General features: G+C 44.0%; 1 protein-coding gene across 3 annotated transcripts in view; it reads left to right on the top strand.

Annotated features, from left to right (window-relative positions):
- Positions 1-16,178, top strand: part of gapvd1 (GTPase activating protein and VPS9 domains 1) — a 136,426-nt gene extending 120,248 nt beyond the window's left edge. For 2 of the 3 annotated variants that reach the window (XM_084327273.1, XM_084327272.1), the window contains exons 14-28: positions 978-1,112; positions 1,676-1,795; positions 2,234-2,311; positions 3,196-3,542; positions 3,738-3,825; positions 7,935-8,006; positions 8,121-8,255; positions 8,360-8,486; positions 9,047-9,159; positions 11,946-12,105; positions 12,272-12,459; positions 13,822-14,035; positions 14,195-14,267; positions 14,376-14,573; positions 15,189-16,178. In XM_084327273.1, coding sequence (XP_084183399.1) covers positions 978-1,112; positions 1,676-1,795; positions 2,234-2,311; positions 3,196-3,542; positions 3,738-3,825; positions 7,935-8,006; positions 8,121-8,255; positions 8,360-8,486; positions 9,047-9,159; positions 11,946-12,105; positions 12,272-12,459; positions 13,822-14,035; positions 14,195-14,267; positions 14,376-14,573; positions 15,189-15,329 — 2,189 coding nt within the window. In that variant the 3' untranslated portion in view covers positions 15,330-16,178. Of the gene's footprint in view, positions 1-815; positions 843-977; positions 1,113-1,675; positions 1,796-2,233; positions 2,312-3,195; positions 3,543-3,737; positions 3,826-7,934; positions 8,007-8,120; positions 8,256-8,359; positions 8,487-9,046; positions 9,160-11,945; positions 12,106-12,271; positions 12,460-13,821; positions 14,036-14,194; positions 14,268-14,375; positions 14,574-15,188 lie in introns of all 3 variants that reach the window. The other variant, XM_084327271.1, reaches the window with a different exon arrangement.
- The last annotated feature ends 4,907 nt before the right edge of the window (positions 16,179-21,085 follow it).

Below are 21,085 nucleotides of genomic sequence, written 5' to 3'. Positions count from 1 at the left end.
ATGAAAATCACGTCGGAAAAATTGTCGGCGGCTGGTGTGAGCATCATAGTGTAGTTTTATGAAATTTCGATGTCCATCGAAAGCCCTGGGTCTCCTCTTTCTTAGGACTACAACGATTTCATGAGTGCTTCTTTTTCTTGTGTCTAAATAGTCAGTTTTCCCGCGCAGATATTTTTATAAGCTCATATTTCACTGATGACACTTAAAATCATTGGTAAACAAATGTAATATAATATACACTTTGACTGCTGTTTTGATAGGGTTAGGGTCTTTACTCTTGGCTACTTGAAAATGATGTTAATTACAGTAGATTGCTTTAATAACAGTAGAGTGCTTTAATAACAGTATAGTGCTTTAATTACAGTAGAGTGCTTTAATAACTGCCGTTAAGTGTTTCTTGGAAAAGCATGCGCCTTATGTTAGTTGAAGTAACACACCATTTCAATATGTGCAGCGTTGGAATGACATGCATGAGTGTCTTGATTGCTTTTTGTTCCGTTTGCTGCCCCTGTTCTGCTCTGTAATAGCACTATCTGAGGCTTGCCCCGGAGTGCAGCGCTTGTTTCATGGCCAGGCAGCAGAAAACTACACTCCAAAGAGCACTTTGACTCCGCATTATTACTAACGAGCATGCAAATGAGTGCTGCTGTTTCCATGGAGCCTCTGGGTTCAGCCCAACAGCTCCACTGGGCAGCCAGAGAATTGGCCGGATTGGCTTTTATGGTTTCCTTTTGTCAGTTATAAGATGTGATAATATATGCTTTGTTTTGATTTCATGCATTCGATTTCTCCTGGCGACCCCATAATCTTCTCAGAGAGGGGTGAGGAAGATAATGCCCATCGTATGTAACAAGCTGTCATGAGTATAATTGTCTTATCTATGTCCATTAAACTACACTCTTGTTTGATCACATTGCCAGTGAGATATATATATTGTTGTCTCCAGCGTGTCATAGTGTGTTTGTGTGTGTTTTCAGAAGCCCCAGACCTGAAGCAGGAGGAGCGGCTTCAGGAGCTGGAGAGCTGCTCGGGGGTCGGCAGCACCTCAGATGACACAGAGGTCAGAGAGGTCAGCTCCAGACCCAGCACCCCAGGCCTCAGTGTGGTCTCAGGTATACCCTCTCTCTCTCTCTCACTCTCACTCTCACTCTCTCACACTCACTCACACCTTGTGTATTTTAAATAAGATAGACCAGAGGTTTCCAAACATCTTCATGGCAGGACCCGGCACCACAAGAGGTGCTATTTGGCTTGTGACCCATCAAGCATGTAGTAAATTGTGTGTATGCTAAATATTGTCGGCATTCTCAAAACCAAATCGCCTAGATCAACCTCCACATGTAATGGAGTTCAATTTAGCTCGAAATTGTTAGTGAAAATAATATAGCAATACTGAATGTTTCCCACGGCTCAGCTCACAGGTAAACGTCTCGGGGGACCTAACCGATGCATTGTCTTTTTCCAATTATCACTCTTATCTGAGCCCCCCACCATTCAGGGGAGCTTCTGCCTCTAGAGCAACCAGCAGATTCAATCTCCGAGAGCCTGATAATGTGCAGGCTTCTGTCTCTCTCGTTTGACTTCCTCTAAAACGAGCCCATCACCACACTGACCAGACGATATAGAGTAAATTCCATGCTCCTCTGTATCAACACAGGTGTTGTGTGTTGCACAGGTATCAGCGCTACCTCCGAAGACATCCCCAACAAGATGGAGGACCTGCGGTCAGAGTGCAGCTCAGACTTTGGCGGGAAGGACTCTGTCACCAGTCCAGATGGGGAGGAGGCAGGCCACGGTAGGAGAGGGGGGGGGGGTTGTGTGGGGGGGGTGAGAGTGTCACCTTCCCCACCAGGCTAGCTAAGCCATCACTCCGTTTCCTACCCGCTCAGAACAGCGGCGGCTAGAGCTATCAATCCCCGTCACCTCCACAGCTGCCACCAGCTCCTAGCTACTCCACTCTACTTGGACTTGCTGACCACGTCAGACAGTTGTGATTTACTGTTGCAGTTTACTCTGTTTACTTCTGTTGTTTATTTGAAGTTGTAGAGGGCGATTTATGCGGTTTTGACAAGTTCAAAACAAAAACAGAATGCAATTGTTGTGCTCAGAATACAATTATTCTGCTATACTTAATAATAAAAATAAATTGTTAGTCACTTATATAAGAGTTAGTCAGTGGTGGTGGCATTCAATGCTGATAATGATCTCCTATCCTCTGTTGTATTTTTAATAGGAGCACACCATCTGACATCTCCGCCCTCGCAGACCGACTCCTTGCTGGCCATGTTCGATCCCCTCTCCTCCGCTGAAGGTAATTTCCTTGCTCCCAGAATGGCCGGGGAGTCTGCATCGGGGCATCCAATCAGAGCTAGAAATGAGTGTCATTAAGCCCAACCTAATGTTGTGGGCTCACAGAACAGCTTGAGAGCCCTGAGAAATGAACCTAAAAGAATGCGTGTGCCCCCTCGCCCCTAAGTCTTACCCCAATTATACTGGAGAAAAACATTAGTGGAACAGGAAATATTGCCATGTGTGGGGAATCTCATTTCAATTAGCCCGTTTGTGTGTGGTATGTGATGTTTTATTTAGTGTCCTTTATTCCTCCCTTCTGTGGGCTGTGTAAACGGCGAGTGCTGCTGAGTGTTACTGTTGAGCGGTGATGGCTTGAGAGAGAGAGAGAGAGAGAGAGAGGGAGAGAGAGACGGGGAGCGCTACAGTGTGGAGGTGGCAGGGCTGTGTGTGTGTGTGGCAAGGTGAAGGGATGACAGGTTGAGAGACCTCACCCCAGGCTCTTTGGCACAGTCCCCTCCTCCCACTGTGCTCATGGCACCAGGTTGCCATTGGAAGCTTTTCAGGAGAGAGTCTACCCTTGGAACAGGTGGCCTACCTACACCTAGGGCTCATCTCCCACCAACCGCTCTCTCGCTCTCTCTGTCTCTCTGTCTGTCTGTCTCTCTGTCTGTCTGTCTGTCTGTCTGTCTGTCTGTCTGTCTGTCTGTCTGTCTGTCTGTCTGTCTGTCTGTCTGTCTGTCTGTCTGTCTGTCTGTCTGTCTGTCTGTCTGTCTCTCTCTCTATCTCTGTCTCTCTCTCTTAACATTTTCTCCGTTCCTCCTAAAAGAGAATAGAGTTTTGAATGGCTTTTTTTGACTGTGACATCACTGCTCATGTGACATATGTACCCGTGTTCTGCCTCAGGCTCCTCCACTGGGACCATAGTGAGACCCAAAGTGCACTACGCCAGGCCCCCTCACCCCCCCCCTGACCCTCCCATCCCGGAGGCCTATGCCCTGGGCCAGGAGCCCCGCCACTCTCTCTTCACGCCCCACGGCCTGGTCCAAGCTGAACTGGAGCACACCAAGCAGCGCCACTCCTACCCCGACAGGCTGGTGCGCAGCCGCAGCTCTGACATCGTTTGCCCCGGCCGCCGGCCCACGAGCGACCCGGGTCTCAACCGGCGGGCCGCGGCGGAGGAGCGCGACTCTGCCGGAGCCTTCGCCTCGGGGCCGTCCTCGTCCCCAAGCAAGGACTCCTTGAAAGGAGAGGTAATGACAGCCGCCACGCTGCCTGCCGTGATCATAAGCAGCTCGGCTTCTACTGACTGAGCTTCAGAATCACGCAGGATCATCTCACTAATTGTTTAGTTACTAAGCTTGTCTAAATGGCAGTATACGTAATAGGGCTGATTCCTTCACCACCGGTTGTTTTCTAAAAGTAACTTGCTAATCTGTCTTTTAAAGGCTGAGGAGAGGAAAGACAGTGACGATGAGAAATCTGATCGAAACAGACCATGGTGGAAAAAACGATTTGTGTCCGCCATCCCAAAGGGTAAGGAAAACACGCCGACTAAAGATCATTTTATAGCATGCTCTCTCTTCTATGCTGCAAAAAAAAGGCACTTATTTGTGGATTTATAACAGAATTCTGTCTGGTTTGCATGGATCCTACTCTTCTCTGTTCTGTAAAAATGTTCTCTTAATCACATCTATGACGCGAAATATCCCACTTTAAAGAGCTGAGCCGAAGCCATTTATAACCTGAGAAACAGAATGATGATCCATGTTCTCCGCTCCACTGCCGATGTTCCAGTTTGAAAATGATGTTTCCCCCCCCCCTTGTTGTCTGAAAGTTACTCCAGAGACATGTCCAGTCAATTTTCTTCTTTTCTCCCACGTCTCACTAGCTGCAGATTTATTTAGACTTTTCAAAGCTAATCAGTCATGAGAGAGGGGCTTTAGCTGCGTAGCCGGTGTGGGCTGTAGGCCTCCCAGCAGTGCTGTCAGCCAGCGGCTAATGGTCATTAGATAGACCTCTCTGTCATGGGCGCTGATAGATGACACATCTCTTGTTGCAGTTCAACTCTACAAACCATCTCTCATACATCTGTCTGGGAAATAATGAGCCCTGCGCACACCAGATGACTGCGTATTACTCTTTGAGATAATGATGGTCCTCCAGTAAACACTAAAACTGGTATTCATAAAATGGGATGAGATGCACACTCAGAGAAAGTAGAGGGCGAGCGAGAGAGATTAAGTTGAATACCGCCAACTACTCTTCCTGCTCCTCCTCTTCCTCCTCTGTGTACTGTAAAGTCCATTGTGTTTTGCCCTGCTGCTCTGCATGGGGACACGTAGACACTGTGTGAAAGGCCAACTCCTCTCTGTTGTGTCCCTCACAGTGCTGTATTGGACGGCTGAGAGTGAAGTCCCAGGTAAACGTTACCATGCTGTCATCATCCAGCTTAGCTAGCCTTCAGAGGTGGAAAGACGACTGACATATATATTACTCAAGTTGAAGTACTGGAAAGACTACTAACATATAAATGTATATATAAGTAGAAGTACTGTTAATTAAAAAAAAAATTATATATCCTTTATGATTATGAGAAAAGGAACCGTCATCAAGAACCTGTGCATGTTCCAGAATTATTATGTTTTCTAATATTTTAATGGGTCCTTATCAGACCAAGGTTTGGGGATGATCCCTTTTTTCACATCAACAAAACTAGAATCAATTATCAGAAGTAATGTCCAGAATGATGACGTGTGCTGATGTTACTATAAATTAATTATATCATTGGATTCACTCCTCGTATGTCTACAAATAAAACACAATACAAATAAATGCATACAAAGAAAATATAAGTAAATGCATCAAATAAATGATTAAAGTAGAGGTCAAATTTACAGGTTTTTAAAAGTATTCACTTGTAGTAACTTAAGAGTAATTGTAATGAAAGTTTCTTTCCACCTCTTCTAGCCGTAGTGCTGGAGGCTTCGTAGACGTGGCCCTTTGTGATAGATGGAGCTGTGATGTGACATGGTCCAGCCTGAGTTGATGTCCCCCACATTCCTCATTCATGCATTTGTTTTGTTTTGCCACCATGTTTCTTTTCACTCCACATAACCACCCTGCTGTATGGAGTCAGGCGTTCTCTAGCAGTATAGAATATCAATGTAGATTGCTTCTTCGTCACCCTTTTCCCTCTTGTGTAAGGATTCAACGTGGTGCCAGAGTCTGTCCCAGGAAACTATAGAGCCCCCATTTGTCATGTTAGCCCCGTGTGTTACTAGGATGAGGACTCACTTATTATTCGCTTAAAACCTGAGTTTAGATTTTCTTTGTCATGAGTGGTTACAGTAGACCATGGTGTTTTTTCGGCCTTTGACTTTGTGGATCGTCGCCGGTCAGTGCTGGCGTTTAAGCACCAACCATTAGACGGCATGGGTGCTAAATGTTGTTGGGGGGGGGGGGGGGGGGGGGGGGGGGAATATAAGTCTGAAAAAGAAATTCTGATCAAGTCTGCGCTTTAAATGTGCAGCATCAACAGGTGTACTGACGGCATTATTTGCCTCCTTTTTTAGGCACTAGATGTCAACTGCAAAATAAACAATTGTCTGCTAATGCTGTAAATATAGCCAAGCATCAGCTAATGCTGTATTCACATATATTTTGACATAGGTGTTTGAAAGAGACTTGCCAGCTTTCACCCTCTACAGTAAATGAATTGGCATAAATGTTGTTTGTGCCATGGCGAAAATCAGACATTACATTCATATTTGTAATACAGTAGTTTAACATTCTGAACATAAAAATATGTTGATTTATAATTTTCAATAATATAAAACACTAGAGGATTTATAATGCCATAAAAGCATATAGGCCTATTATATTTTGATTCAGTTTGACAGTTATGGAATTGACCACTCGCTCTAATGTTGTTATAGTGGATGTCTCCCAACCACTTTCTCTCTCTCTCACCTCCTCGAACCAAGTTTCTCTTGTAGTTTCAAACTTTTTTAATCCAGCCAGATCACGCACACAAGTATTTGCTGAGCTGCAATTAACAATGCAACAATCTGACTAATGGATGTATCGGTCAACACAATCCACAGGACAAATCACGTTTAATTTTCATGCAAGTTGAACAATAGCCCAGTCTCTCTATGCTGCTGTCACAGGAGAAAAGAATTTTTTTCTTTTTCAAATGTTCATTTGAAGAGTAGCCTGTACACGCGTGTGCAGCTTCAGCCATATACATTTGGCTACATAATATAATAATACAATAACATAAAACAATAGACTGTATTTGTTATATATTGTGGCTGTTTGTTTGTTCTGAGAGACGGCAGTCCATTTCCACTGTTGCACAGAGAGCTTGAGCGAGGGAGGGAGAGAGAGACTGAGGGGATAAATGTGGGCGATAACATTGGCAATTTTTTTTATTTTTATCTTTTTATTTGTCCTTTATTTATACAGGTTAAAACACATTTCTGTAGTTAATTTCATTATAATGTTTAAAGCCAGTTTTGCCAAGCTCAGTTTTTACATGTGGTGTATCTAAAGCTAAGTGATCGTGTGACCTAGTACCAATTATGTGCTGTATTTAAAAGCAACCCAAGAGCAGAGATAATATGGAAGTTTTCATTAGCAGAGTTTGATTGATTGAAAATTGTATTAACAGATTGCAGAATGGGTACAATACAGTACAGCTCAATACACACAATTGTTAAGGGGAGGCAGACCAGAGACAGACTTTCGTCTTGTTTCCATCAGGGTCCCCCATTTTAAATTCATCATATTATGACATACAGATAGACCGTACTGCTACATCTAGACATTTATGACATACCAGATCTACAAATACAGTACTGTTTGTGATACAAAAATAGTCTAAAAAAGTGAGTATATACATTTGAGGGGGAAGAAACTGTACATTGGAGGAGGTTGGGTAGGTGGGGGGTGGACAACTGTACATTGGAGGTGGGTGGGTGGGGCGGGGGAACTGTACATTTACAGGGGCCAGTTTCGAATTGCAGTGTCCCGTAGGTGTTCTTTGAGAGTGGTTTTGAAAGTGGGTAGTGATTCACATTCCTTTACAGCTGTGGGTAGGGTGTTCCACATTGATGTGGCATAATTGCTAAACGTGTTTAGTCCCTTGTTTGAGCCGAATCTGGGTTTAACATGATTTGTGGAGCTCCCTCTGGTGTCGTGGTATTCACTGATTCACTGTGGTATTGTCAATCAGAATGGAGTGATTGACAGTGTCGAAGGCCTTTTGTAGGTCCAAGAAAATGCAATGCATATCTCTTCTCTTAGTTAAAGAAGGCCATCCCACCTTTTCATATAAAATACAATGTTGAGTGAGTGGCTATTGGCAATCTCACAGGGTGACGATAGGACAATCTGAATATGGAGCACATTGCCCAACTCTAATTGGTTTTATTCACCATTTCAGCATTTATTTTGCTTTTTTGCTGTAAAATATTGTTCTAGCTTTTTTTTGTGATATGATACAATGACACCATTGAGATGAAGTCTCTATATACTGTATATATACATAAAAGATATATATATATTTACTAAAATGATGATGTTGACTGTGAATGGTCTCACTCCTCCCTGCTCACTCATTCCACTCCTCTCCTCCACAGCTCCGATAGCGGCGTTCCGGAAAAGAGACAAGCAGGAGAAAGACGATATGGGCCATGAGCGAGTCCCACAAGGTCGGTCCTGATTTACTGTCATCGCACTCCCCCATTTGCTGAATCAGAGGGAGTACTATGCGGGCTGGTGGATTTCTAATCCAGATTTGTGTATTTATCTTTTTTTTTTGCTAGGTTTGTCAGATGAGCTGCCCAGACAGAGCTCTCAGGCCCAGGCAGCAGAAGACATCCTTGACAAGTACAGGAACATCAAGAGGACCAGTCCCAGTGACGGAGCTACGGCCGGAGCGGCCTACGACACCACAGGGGGTCAGGGTCCAAAACACACTGGAACACATTCATATTTACACACACACACACACGCTGCTTATATTGAATGCATCTGAGAGGTTTTCTGTGTGTGTGTACATCAGATCTGTGTGTGGAGGAGAGTGTGCATGACTCTCCCAGAGACGACGCTCTACAGAACATGTCCACAGACGACCTACCAGACTCTGCCAGCCAGTCGGCTCAGCAGCATGACTCCAAGTTCTCCTTCAGGTCAGACAGGAGCATAATTATGTTTATTCAGTCCTCAAACTGCCCCTTCCCTTAGGGTTTATCTTATTATCGGGCACATGTTGAAGAATGCTGATTTCTATTATGCATATATCTACCCGCATATCCTAAAACTGTAAACGGTCTTGCACAAATTAATTTGTTTTTTGGGAGTTAGTGACTTTTACTTTGTCCTCCAGTGAGTTGTGGTAATTAACCTATATCAAGCCTTGCCCTCTTTTCTTGATCCTCCATCTCAAAACTGTTTCCCTCTGTTGACAAGTTTTTTTCCCTTAGAACAAACCGTCCGAGTTTTGATTGGAGGATCAAGAAAAGAGGGCGGGGCTCGAGATCAATTACAGCTCAATGTAATTGTGTAAATGTAAAATAGCATACCCTCTAACTATATTGTGGGATAATGGTGGTAAAATATAGTTTTAAGTTGTTTTTATACACTTTTTTTTTAAGGAATTGTAATCAAAACAAAGTATTATAACCAAATATTAAATGAACTAAAGACGTCTTTCTTGGAGAATTCATTCTTGATTAATTAAATGTTGCAGTGATGCCAAGAAGAAGTTGAGACTGGCCTTGTGTTTAGCCGACTCCGTGGCGCTGCCCATCATGGCTCTCACCACCACGCGGAACGGGCTGCCCGACCACACAGACCCTGAAGGTAGTCCAAGCCTTGCTACACCTGGTCACCTTCACCCAGTCAGCCGAGTGGTATCGCTGGTCCACTGTAGAATATAGAAGAACCGGGTGTCCTGCTGACCCAGTGTGCAAAGGCACAGACTTATGTACTCACAATATTGCAGATTCAAAACCCACCGTTGATATTTATTGCATTTCCTCCCCTCTCTTCCTCTCCCCTCTGTCCAACTGTACACTATCCAATAAAGCAGAAATGCTGTAAAGTGAATCTTTATATATAATTTAAAGGATATAATCAGGCAGATAAGTCATTTGACGTTTTCTATGCTACACCATTTCTACAAGGTGAGAGACTTGAGTTGAGTCGGTTGACTATTACTTACAGCAATTCCTGACATTTCCAGAAGCATGACAATACCAGGCCAAATAGAAAGTGACATCCTGTGATATGCTTAACCGTGAATCCATGAGACGCCATCTTTGAGGTCATCAGTCAGATTGTGGTGTGGAGGCAGCAGGCTGATCTGGTTACAGAAGGGGTGCCCAACCTTTTTTGAACCAAGATCTACTTTTTAATTTACCACCTAGCCGAGAGCTACCAGCCAAAATTGTATATTGTAAGCCGTCATTTGAGGCGTTATAAAAGCAGCATAATGAACACAAATCTGTCAGTGCCGAGTCCGACCTCATCTTAAATAACAAACAGCATTGCTTGTTGTAGTTAACAAGGAGAAACAGAGTTGATTTTGCAAAAAAAAAAGAAAAAGATTTATAATCTAATTTTATTAATCAAGATCTACTTGAAATCAGCCCGCGATCTACCTGTCGATCGCGATCGACTGGTTGGGCACCACTGGGTTACAGTCTCGATGAGCGGCTCTAGCCCAAAGATGCCGTCTCCCTCCCGTCCCCTAGCCCAGTGTCTGATGCCGTCTCCCTCCTGTCTCCAGCCTAGAGACGCCGTCTCCCTCCCGTCTCTTAGCCCAGTGTCTGATGCCGTCTCCCTCCTGTCTCCAGCCTAGAGACACCGTCTCCCTCCCGTCCCCTAGCTCCGTCTCCTAGCCCAGTGTCTGATGCCGTCTCTCTCTTGTCTCTTAGCCCAGTGTCTGATGGTGTCTCCCTCCTGTCTCCCAGCCTAGAGACACCGTCTCCCTCCCGTCCCCTAGCCCCTAGAAATACATGTGCTGCACACAGCAGCATCACACCTGGACAAGAGGAAGGGGAACTATGTGAGAATGCTATTCATCGACTACAGCTCGGCATTCAATACCATAGTCCCCTCCATACTCATAGCCAAGCTCAGGGACCTGGGCTTGAACTATGACCTCTGCCAGTGGGTCTTGGACTTCCTGACGGGCAGACCCCAGGTGGTGAGAGCAGGCAACTGCACCTCCTCATCCATCACCCTCAACATAGGGGCCCCCCAGGGCTGTGTTCTGAGTCCCCTCCTCTACTCCCTGTACACACACGACTGTGTGGCTCAGCGGAGTAGCAACACAATCATCAAATTTGCTGACGACACAGTGGTGGTGGGCCTGATCTCTGCCAACGACGAGAGGGCCTACCTGGAAGAGGTCAAGGTCCTGGCGGGATGGTGCCAGGAAAACAGCCTCTCCCTGAACGTCAGCAAAACAAAGGAGATGATTGTGGACTTCATGAGGTCGGGGGTCAAGGACTACAGCACCCTCAGCATCGACGGGTCACCGGTTGAGAGAGTCAACAGCTTTAAGTACCTCGGAGCCTACATATCCGAGGACTTGACATGGACCACACACATTGACAGTGTTGTGAAGAAGGCACGACAACGCCTCTACTTCCTCAGGCGCCTAAGGAAGTTCCAAGTCAGTCAGAAGATCCTTAAGAACTTCTACTCATGTACAATAGAGAGCATCCTGACTGGCAACATCACCTCCTGGTTTGGGAATAGCACTGCACAAGACCGAAGCAGACTACAAAGAGTGACACGTTCAGCCGAACGCACAATTGGAGGGGGGCTCCCCACCCTCCAGAACATTTACAACAAGCGGTGCAGGGGCAAGGCTAAGATAATCATTAAAGACTCCAGTCACCCGAACAACTGCCTCTTTGAACTGCTGCGGTCAGGCAAGCGATACCGGAGTCTCAAGGCGAGCACAGAAAGACTCAGAAGAAGCTTCTATCCCCAGGCCATCAGGCTGCTCAACGAACAATGAACACTATACAACAACAACCATCAAACGCACATAGCACACACATCCACACGCACACACTCACTTTAAACAAACACACTGTAGCACCCACTCCACACACTTTATAGCACACACTCACTTTAAACAAACACACTGTAGCACCCACTCCCCACACTTTATATTTATTGATGAAGGATTGCACTACAACTCGTACACCTTACTGTAAATTGTACCTAAATTGTACCTCATCCCATTTCTGCTTTGCACTATATAGTATTGTACATTAGTACACTGCATAGTATTGTATATTATATGGTAACTCAGTTACGTCTATTCTGCATCGAACATTGTACATATGTCTATACTGAACACTGTGACCTCATTTTCTACTTCTAATTTACATGCTATACTATGTTATTTGATACTATCTTGTCTAGCACAGTCTCTGGAGCGTAACAGTAAGAAGCATTTTGTATGAAAGTATTCTGTACTTCTGTATGACAACTATTAAAGAAACTTGAAACTTGAAACCAGTGTCTGATGCGTCTCCCTCCTGTCTCTTAGCCCAGTGTCTGATGTTGTCTCCCTCCTGTCTCTTAGCCCAGTGTCTGATGCCGTCTCCTTCCCGTCTTCTTTCTAGACAATGAGATTGTCTGCTTCCTGAAGGTCCAGCTAGCGGAGGCCATCAACCTTCAGGATAAGAACCAGATGGCCCAGATCCAGGAGACCACGCGCTGTGTCGGCCGCTTTGACACGCGCACCTGCAGGAAGCTGTTGGCTGTCATCGCAGAGGATTACAGGTATACGTCAGCGGGCTGGAGAGGAATCTTGCAAGTTCATTGACACAAGTTTAACATGTTGTCTTGTAGTTGTACAGTGCATAATGTTATTTAAGTAGTTAAGAAGTCTGCGGAATGACAATATGGAACACTAATGTGTGTATTTTGTGTGCGTGTCCTTCTGTAGGAAGCGAGCACCATACATAGCCTATCTAACCAGGTGCCGCCAGGGGCTGCAGACGTCTCAGGCCCACCTGGAGAGGCTGGTGCAGAGGGTGCTGAGGGACAAGGAGGTGGCTAACCGCTACTTTACCACTGTTTGTGTCCGGCTCCTTCTAGAGCACATGGAGGCCAAGATGCTGGATTTTATCAAGGGTATTTGTCCACATTCACTGCTATTAACAATTGTATCATTGTTGGATAAGTGTTTGTTCTTGAACTGGCCACAGCATAGCTCCAAAATGTGTAGATGGTTTTCCTTCCCTTGTTTTGCCAATGTTTCATGAACGGCTTTTAATCTATCTAGAAGCTAAACCCTGGTCGACATTAACCAGTGGAAACTCTGTGGTAAGCTTTTAGAACAATACGCAGCTTAAACAGAGCCAGTTATAGACACAAACAAGAGGAGCACTGACTGACATATTGTGACCAGTGTAGACCAGGTGTAATATGAGTGCCCTACACTCCTGCTCAGATTTACAAAGCTCTTTGCGTATAATTTCCAGCACAGATGAGGCACTTTGAGGCCACGCTGCACAGAACGTCTCGTATTTACTAGGGCTGACCCCGATTAGTCAAATAGTCGACTCATCGATTGAAAGGAGCTGTAGTCGTCTGCCAACCTCTTAGTCGAATGCAAAAAAATTATAATAATAATAATAAAATCAAAGGGGCCTAGAAGCGTGGCTAACGCTAATGGCACGCATACCAGAAAGGCTAAATGCCTAAGAAAATTGGCACAGGGGCACTGAAAGAGGATTCCACCCATCTAACACACTAGACAAATATCAAGATGTATCCATCAGTGGACCAATTGCATGCTTTCGCAGAGGACAAGAAGCCTCCAGTCGACTCCTTCGGACATTAAGCACCCCCCACAGCCCAAATGGAATGATCCCAGAAAAAAATGTATACTAATATATATAATTCTTTTTTCATTGGCAAATTTTGGCCAATCAAAGTCGACTATACAAATCCTTAGTCGGGGACTGGCCTAGTATTTACTAAAGGGGCACATGTGCTTGGATCAGTATGCACACTTATCTCCTTGGGTCTCTGCAATGTGTGCTTCTCTAAATCATACATATGCATTTGAGGAAGGATTGCACAAAAAGCAGGCAGAGATGTTACAAGTGTTGTTCGTTATATATTCCACTGAACTAAAGCTCACACAATATGCAGTGGCCCGTTTTGCCCGGAATCCTTCCACCTCTGTAGAGCGGGTGCAAATCTACCAACTTTTAGGAGAGTGTTGCTCAGACAGGTTACTGTTACAAACCAGGTCAAAATCGTACCAGATATCTGTCTGAGCAGTGACTAGCAGAAGATGATGATTTACCTTGATAAGGAATATTCTCTCTCCCTGCAAACACCAGAGACTTCGCCAATAGCTGGTAGATGGATACGGAATGAGCACAATATGCAACAGCATTCACTCACCACCACAGTTTGCCCTGGTGTCACTCATCTTGGTAAATCTGGCCCTCAGTGTGCTATGATGTCACTGCTCCCTCCCAGCATTCCAGGGTTGCACAGCCTCTGATGACAAGACAGCAGCCGTGGAGGACTTCCTGCGCTACCTGTACGGTGCCATGGCCAATGATGCTACCTGGCAGTATGCTAGTGAGGACCAGCTGCAGGACGCCCAGATGGCCATTGAGCGCAGTGTCATGAACCGTATCTTCAAACTGGCCTTCTACCCCAACCTGGACGGCGACAGCCTCAGAGACCAGTGAGTAGCTGTGTGACCAGCAGTAGCCCCGGCCCCCTCTCTCTCTCCTTCTCAAATGGTCTCCATTTTCTCTGCCATTCCTGTGGCAACACTGTGACATTGTCATTGTCGTTGATGTCTTTGTACTGTGCAGCACGTAATCTGTTTCTCTTCTTCCAGGCTTTTCCAAGAACATATTCAGCGTCTCTCCAAAGTCGTGACGGCCAATCACAAAGCTCTTCAAATCCCAGAGGTAAGAGTTTTCTCTTGAATCCAACATGTGGAAGAGACGTCCATACAGCAGGTCCTACTATGTGGAAGAGACAGCCGGTCCTACTATGCTTGGCTTGTGTGATTGCAGGTCTATCTGAAGGAGACTCCCTGGCCCTCCGCCCAGGCTGAGATCAAGACCATCAACGCCTACAAGACCCCGCGAGACAAGGTGCAGTGTATACTGCGCATGTGTTCCACCATCATGAACCTCCTGAGTCTGGCCAATGAGGACTCCGTCCCCGGAGCGGACGACTTCGTCCCTGTGCTTGTCTTTGTCCTTATAAGGGTGAGCTTCCTCTGCCATACTGAGAGCATACTCTTATTGTTACTGAGAGCATACTCTTATTGTTACTGAGAGCATACTCTTATTGTTACTGAGAGCATACTCTTATTGTTACTGAGAGCATACTCTTATTGTTACTGAGAGCATACTCTTATTGTTACTGAGAGCATACTCTTATTGTTACTGAGAGCATACTCTTATTGTTACTGAGAGCATACTCTTATTGTTACTGAGAGCATACTCTTATTGTTACCGAGAGCATACTCTTATTGTTACTGAGAGCATACTCTTATTGTTACTGAGAGCATACTCTTATTGTTACTGAGAGCATACTCTTATTGTTACTGAAATGTAATGTCTAATGTTGTGTACCTCCAAACGTAAAAAATAATAATTTAAACGAAGGATAATTGACTAAAGGTTTGCAAATTATATATATTTTTGTCCATACCTACTACGATTAAATTGTAATTGTGTAGTTGTAGCATAAAGACTTTTCTGTCCGATAACCTGTATGGACATATTTTCCATATTTATGGATGTAATCTGCACGGTGGTTGCGTGCGGTTCTTTCACTAGCTAATGTGGGCCCATCCCCGCTTCTCCTCCCCCCTCCAGGCAAACCCGCCCTGCCTGCTGTCCACCATTCAGTACATCAATAATTTCTATGCCAGCCGGCTGAGTGGGGAGGAGTGCTATTGGTGGATGCAGTTCACCGCAGCGGTGGAATTCATTAAGACCATCGATGATCGCAAGTGAAGCAGAACAGCCACCTGTATGGGCAGACTGCGGGGGAAGGAGCCGGGAGACTGGGAGACTTCCCAACCAACTGCTCCCTCTGCACAGCTCACCTGGCCCTCAGCCTGCTCTCTGTTTGTATAGCTGTACATAGCCAGAGACATTGAAAGATTACAAAGTATATATGATTACTGTACGTATATGTGGACAAATCCAGGTTTAGCCATGGTGGTGGTGGTGGTGGTGAGGGGGGGGGGCGGGAGGCCTTGGAAAAAATTTGCAAGATGTTAACTTTAAACTTCAGCTGATTTACATTTGTGTTGGTTTATTTTGTTTTCCTTCTATCTTTGTCTCTTCGTTCATGTTGAGGTTATTATCATTTTCTTGGTGGGTGGGTGGGGGCCTGTATTAGAAATGTTATATCCAAGGTTATCATTATAATGTTAACGTCAACACATGGAAGTGATAATCAGATGAAAAGGGACCATGCTTCCTTGTTATGATCACTGATTCTTTTTTTTCTTCTTCTTTGGTGGAATGGTGATTTCCAAGTAAGAGGGAAGGTCTTCCAAGGTTCATTTTCGTTGCGATCTAACGCTCATCCAAATGCATTGTAACCTGGAGATCTGCACTGCTTGATGGTTACTGATAAAGAGCCGGTGAATCATGTACACTGAGATCAATTCACAATACTCATGTTACTCGTTATGCTAGCACATCATTAGTGGAGCTTTTTTTTTTTTCATGCAATGTTTTAAATGTCATTCAATTCATCATGTTTCCTAAACGTTTCTCCATCAGCGAAAATTTGGACATAAGGGCCTGCATATTTATATATGAAATAAAAAAGTATTTATTTCTTTAATTCTATTTAATCTTTTTGTTTATCTTACTTTTTAAGAATGGAATCACACATATCATGCCCACTTTGGATGTCTTGAGAGGCAAGCAATTCTTATTTTAATTAAGTTATGGGAAGGCTTCACCACGGAAAAGGCACCTTAGAAATTACATGGCCTGTAGGCAGGGATGTTGGGGCGACTGCTGCGGCTTTAGATAACAGGGTCACCCCTGAGCAACTCGTGCACAGTTTGGAGTAGTGTTGGTATTTTTGGGGAAATAATGAAATTTACCTATCTCAAACCCCGCCCTCTTTTCTCTATCCACCAATCACAACTGTTTCTTGTTTGTTGAAGGGAAGCAACAGTTGTGATTGGAGGATTAAAAAAAGAGGGTGGAGCTTGACATAGGTCAATTAGTGCCTTTTTAAGGTTTGGGGGCGCTCTGTGTTTTAGTTTTTTCTCGCAAGTTTCCTTTCGAGTTTTTCCTTTTAGTGCTTGTGACGGATCATAAAGCATATATTGGCATTATTATATTATTACCCCCCATCTACCAATGGGGCCGACCACATATCTCGCTGATGAACCTCTTTGTCCAAGCCTCACGGCAGGGAAGATAAAAGTCTTCACAACATTTTACTGATCGTCATGGTTCATTCCCTTTAATGCACTTGTGTTCTAGGTATGAAAAAGAACCCCCTTTGATATTCTAGAATCTAGATCCTACCTCAGAGTTTAAACCAATGAGCCTGATATCTCCACCTGTGCACACAGTAAAACTCTCACATTGGTTGACAACAGAGCTATGGATCGTATTTGCACTGGTCAAGGGTTTGCTGCAGATTATTTTAGATCCAACACCTCCTTTATTTGTTGTAATATAACTGGGGGGCGGGGTGGGGGGGGGGGGTTGGAACTGCTGTGATGCTAGTAGTTCTGATCAAGACATCCATTCATATAGCATAAGCCTTTTGTTAGTGAACAAAGAACATTTTGGGATTAGTCCATAGCGTTCTCACTGAGACGTTAACGTGTGTATGGATATGGGCAGACTAGTGATTGGATTAGCTCTCTACCTCCACATAAGTTAAAGGGACTCATGTTAATGTGCACTTGTATTTTTCTTCATTTTGTTTTCTTTCCATTTTTGGAGTGCAGTGATATCTCATTGTCATGGTATCCTTCCATTTACAGTACAATCATTAACAAACAAATTCTCTTAAGTACAGAACTCTCCTCTGCTTTGCTTTTTTGTGTACAAGTGTGCCATAAATATAGTGTATTCTTGGTCATTAATTTGTCGCCACAGTAAATGAGCTGACAGCACAAAATAGGATAAAAGAGCAAATAATCAACACTATCGGACTTATAACTGACTTGCATTGTGTGCTTAAGTGGTCGGTGTAGCATATAAGTGAGGTTTGTCTATAGTGAATGTGAGAGGATGGTTTAGTGTGTGTGATTGGGTGACCCTTTGCCTCCTCTTGCATGATGTCATTGAATGGTCTGTACTTTCTCACTCATAATGAAAAAAACCATAGGATCGTTGTCCATCACAGGCCAGTAATTGAACTATATCAAGTCAAGCCCTCTTTTCTTGATCCTCCAATCACAGCTTCCGCAACAGTTGTGATTGGAAGATCATAAAAAGAGGGCGGAGCTAGAGATAGGTCAATTGGAAGTGTAAGAGGATGCTGAGATTTTCTTTTTGAGTTTAGCTGTGGTACCTGAGCCTTTATACATGTGCCTCAGAGCTCAACAATTTATTTTGCACAAAATTGGATGTTTTCTCCTGAAATTCAACACTGAGCAGAACATTTTATTTGATGTGTTGACTTTTTTGGCCTCTATAGCCATTAGTCACACTCATCTGACAAAAACATTTTTATAAATGATATTGTAAACAAGATAACTATGTGGGTAGTTAAGCCTAGGGCCTGACTGTTACACTTTGTATATTAAATCAAGTTGATGAACCTTCACCTTTACAGGCAATCTTAAATTGCTATATGTTTTCTTTCCTCTTGTTATTTCCCTCTGCACCTGGTTTGATGAATATGGTATATGTGGACACAGTGCTCCGCTGCAGTATCTCTAATCTCATTCAAGAGACGCAGATTGTATTCTATAATAATAATGTTTTGTGTGATGTCACTTTATAAATTAGGAGATAATATACAAACCAAATCTGATGGAACCATTTGGACCTGGCTTGTGTGTTTTTCGATGTGCCCTCGCGCTTAAGGTAAATGGCTGGTCGCAGCTCTGCTTAGTGACCCCAATGACACACTGTTGATGAACGGAACACCTGAAGCTGACGTTCCAAGTATACATCACTGTGATAACAACCTGTGATTTAGCATGGATTGTATGCCAGCTACTGGACAGACACTATAGGGGTAGAAGTGAAGCGACTGCGTCTGTTCTTCACAGCTTTGTGTTCCGCTCTGCTGCCTGTAGAGCAGAGTTGAAACCCTGAGGAGAGGGGAATGAGTTTTACATCTTACATCTACTTCTACTTTTACATTTAATTGTAAGCTTGCACAATTGTGACATGCGGGAGAAGGCCATTTGTCTTTACTGTGATTAATGCATTATGTAATTCTTTAAAAACAATAAAAAGAACCAGACGTTTTTTCCTGCGACTCCTTGCGTCTTAACTCTGATGTGTGTATGTCCAATTCATACTGTAGTTGGGAAGTAACCAAATCGATTTGTAAATGGATTGCAGTAATCTAATTTCAAAATATGGAAACTAGGCTAATGTTACTGTAAAAACATGGTGATCAAATTGCTGATACATTGATACACGTACATGTAATGCATTATCTGAATATATGGAAGAAAACATAATGGGCCATAATTTGAAATAATGGCTATAGCTTCATAATCTGGATTTTGGAGACAAAGTAATTAGACGAGGTTCATGGTGTATTCAGTGGATACTAGTGATGACAGATGTTACTATAGGTAAAAACGTAAATGTAACGGTCGGATACAAATCTTCCCAGCCCCGCGCGCGTGCGTGCATGCATGTGCACGCGCACAGTTGGTCTACACGCGCATCCTCGGTGTTTGAGAGCGGATGAATGAATGAATGAAAACTTTATTAACAGATTGCAGAATGGGTACAGTACAGTACAGCTCAATACATACAATTGTTAAGGGGATGCAGACCTGAGAAAGACTTTCGTCTTGTTTACATCAGGGTCCCCCATTTTCAATTCATCGTAACATATATGACATACATGACATACAGATAGACAGTACTGCTACATCTATACATTTATGACATACCAGATTTGCAATTACAGTACTGTTTGTGATACAAAAAGAGTCCAGAAAGAAAAGAGTATATACATTAGGCGTAGAAACTGTACATTGGATTGGGTAGGTGGGGGTGGGGGGGGACTGTACATTGGAGGTGGTTGGGTAGGATTGGGGGGGGGGGGTTGGGTATAGTGGGGGGGGGGGGGGGGGGGTTGGGTAGGAGGGGTGGGGGGGCGACACTGTACAACTGTACAAACAACACTGTACATTGGATTATTGACAAGACCATACTTGGTAATTTACTGTACATTGGAGGGGGTTGTTGCTGTGTGGACAGTGTCCACTTGTTTGCTGTGTGGACAGTGGACTGGACTACTGTGTTTCATTATTCTGCTGCTTCCTGTGCAGTGGGAGGTATGTGTTTGACAGACCACACAATAGAGTCGCCTAGATGTTGTGGAAAATGTATGCATAGAATATAATTGTTAGTGGGGGGCGCAATGGTGCAGGATCACCCCATACCAGCCACAAATAGCAACCTCTCAGAAAAGATTTAATTACCGCTGACAAGTGTACGGCGGATTTGTAATTGGAGATATCCCCCCCCTAAAAGCCTCCCTTACTTCACGGATTGCCTTCTAATAGTTTTTTTTTTTTTTTTTTTTTTTTTTTTTTTATCATAAACGTCTTCGTGGGGTGCATTGCATCCCCTGATTATATCTCCAAATTGTTAATTTAAATTCAAATATTGGTGTGTAGTTAATTAGTTGCTAATCCAATGGCAAGATTGGCCTGATTTGGAGATTCTATATTTTGTTTATGTGTCACTGGCACTTGGTTGATTTGACATGGAAGATTGGCCCCATCCCCCACCCATTCTTCAGACCTATAAAGCCTAATAACATAAAATGGGTGGACTGGAGGCAAGTTCATACGACGAGGTCGCGTGACTCGCGTGCATATCACATAGACTACACATGTGACCTGATATAATTTCCATTGCCTCATAAGGTATCACTAGTAGGCTAATGTTTCTTTTGGAATTCGTTGGTGTTGGCCGAGGGATCAAGTGGAGACGACGTGGACTAGGTCTAGGTTCCTCTGATGCAACCACGTTTCATATTGATGTCAGATTGTTGCATGATAACCAGCCCTGCGGCCGCACCCAGATGGCTGTGGAATAACAGACGATTAGTCCAGCGGGGCTTGTGCCTGACTTCACACACACTGGTCTGCTCTGCACACAGTGCTGTCTGACTCCGGGGGAACGGTTGAGGAGGGCCGCAATGTCAAACAGTCCTAGATAAGGAACGTCTGGATTATACATGTGGTTTTCATTGTTTATTCAGAGTACATCCGTAAGGCCATGGGATGTGGTTTTCCATATCAACCATATGAACTCAATTATATATAAAAAAAAATAAAAATAAAACATGTACTTGGCCTAGTAGGATTTAGCAGCCCAATCAAGAGATACAATAGTCGTCAGTGTCCTGGAAGCTGCTCGTCATGTCGGCGCTCTCCTGCAGATGGCAGACGCACCATTCATGACGACGGTCTCCAGAGCTGAGCTGAGCTCAGAGCGGCTCAAACAAAGAACACCAAGAAGCATGACGGGTTGACATTAAAAGTCAATAGGAATTGGTGGCTGTTGGGCAGGATTTTTCT

This window comes from Notolepis coatsorum (genome assembly GCF_963971535.1).
Source record: "Notolepis coatsorum genome assembly, chromosome: 1".
Classification (NCBI taxonomy): Eukaryota; Metazoa; Chordata; class Actinopteri; order Aulopiformes; family Paralepididae; genus Notolepis; species Notolepis coatsorum.
This window is presented reverse-complemented; position numbering and strand designations above follow the sequence as displayed.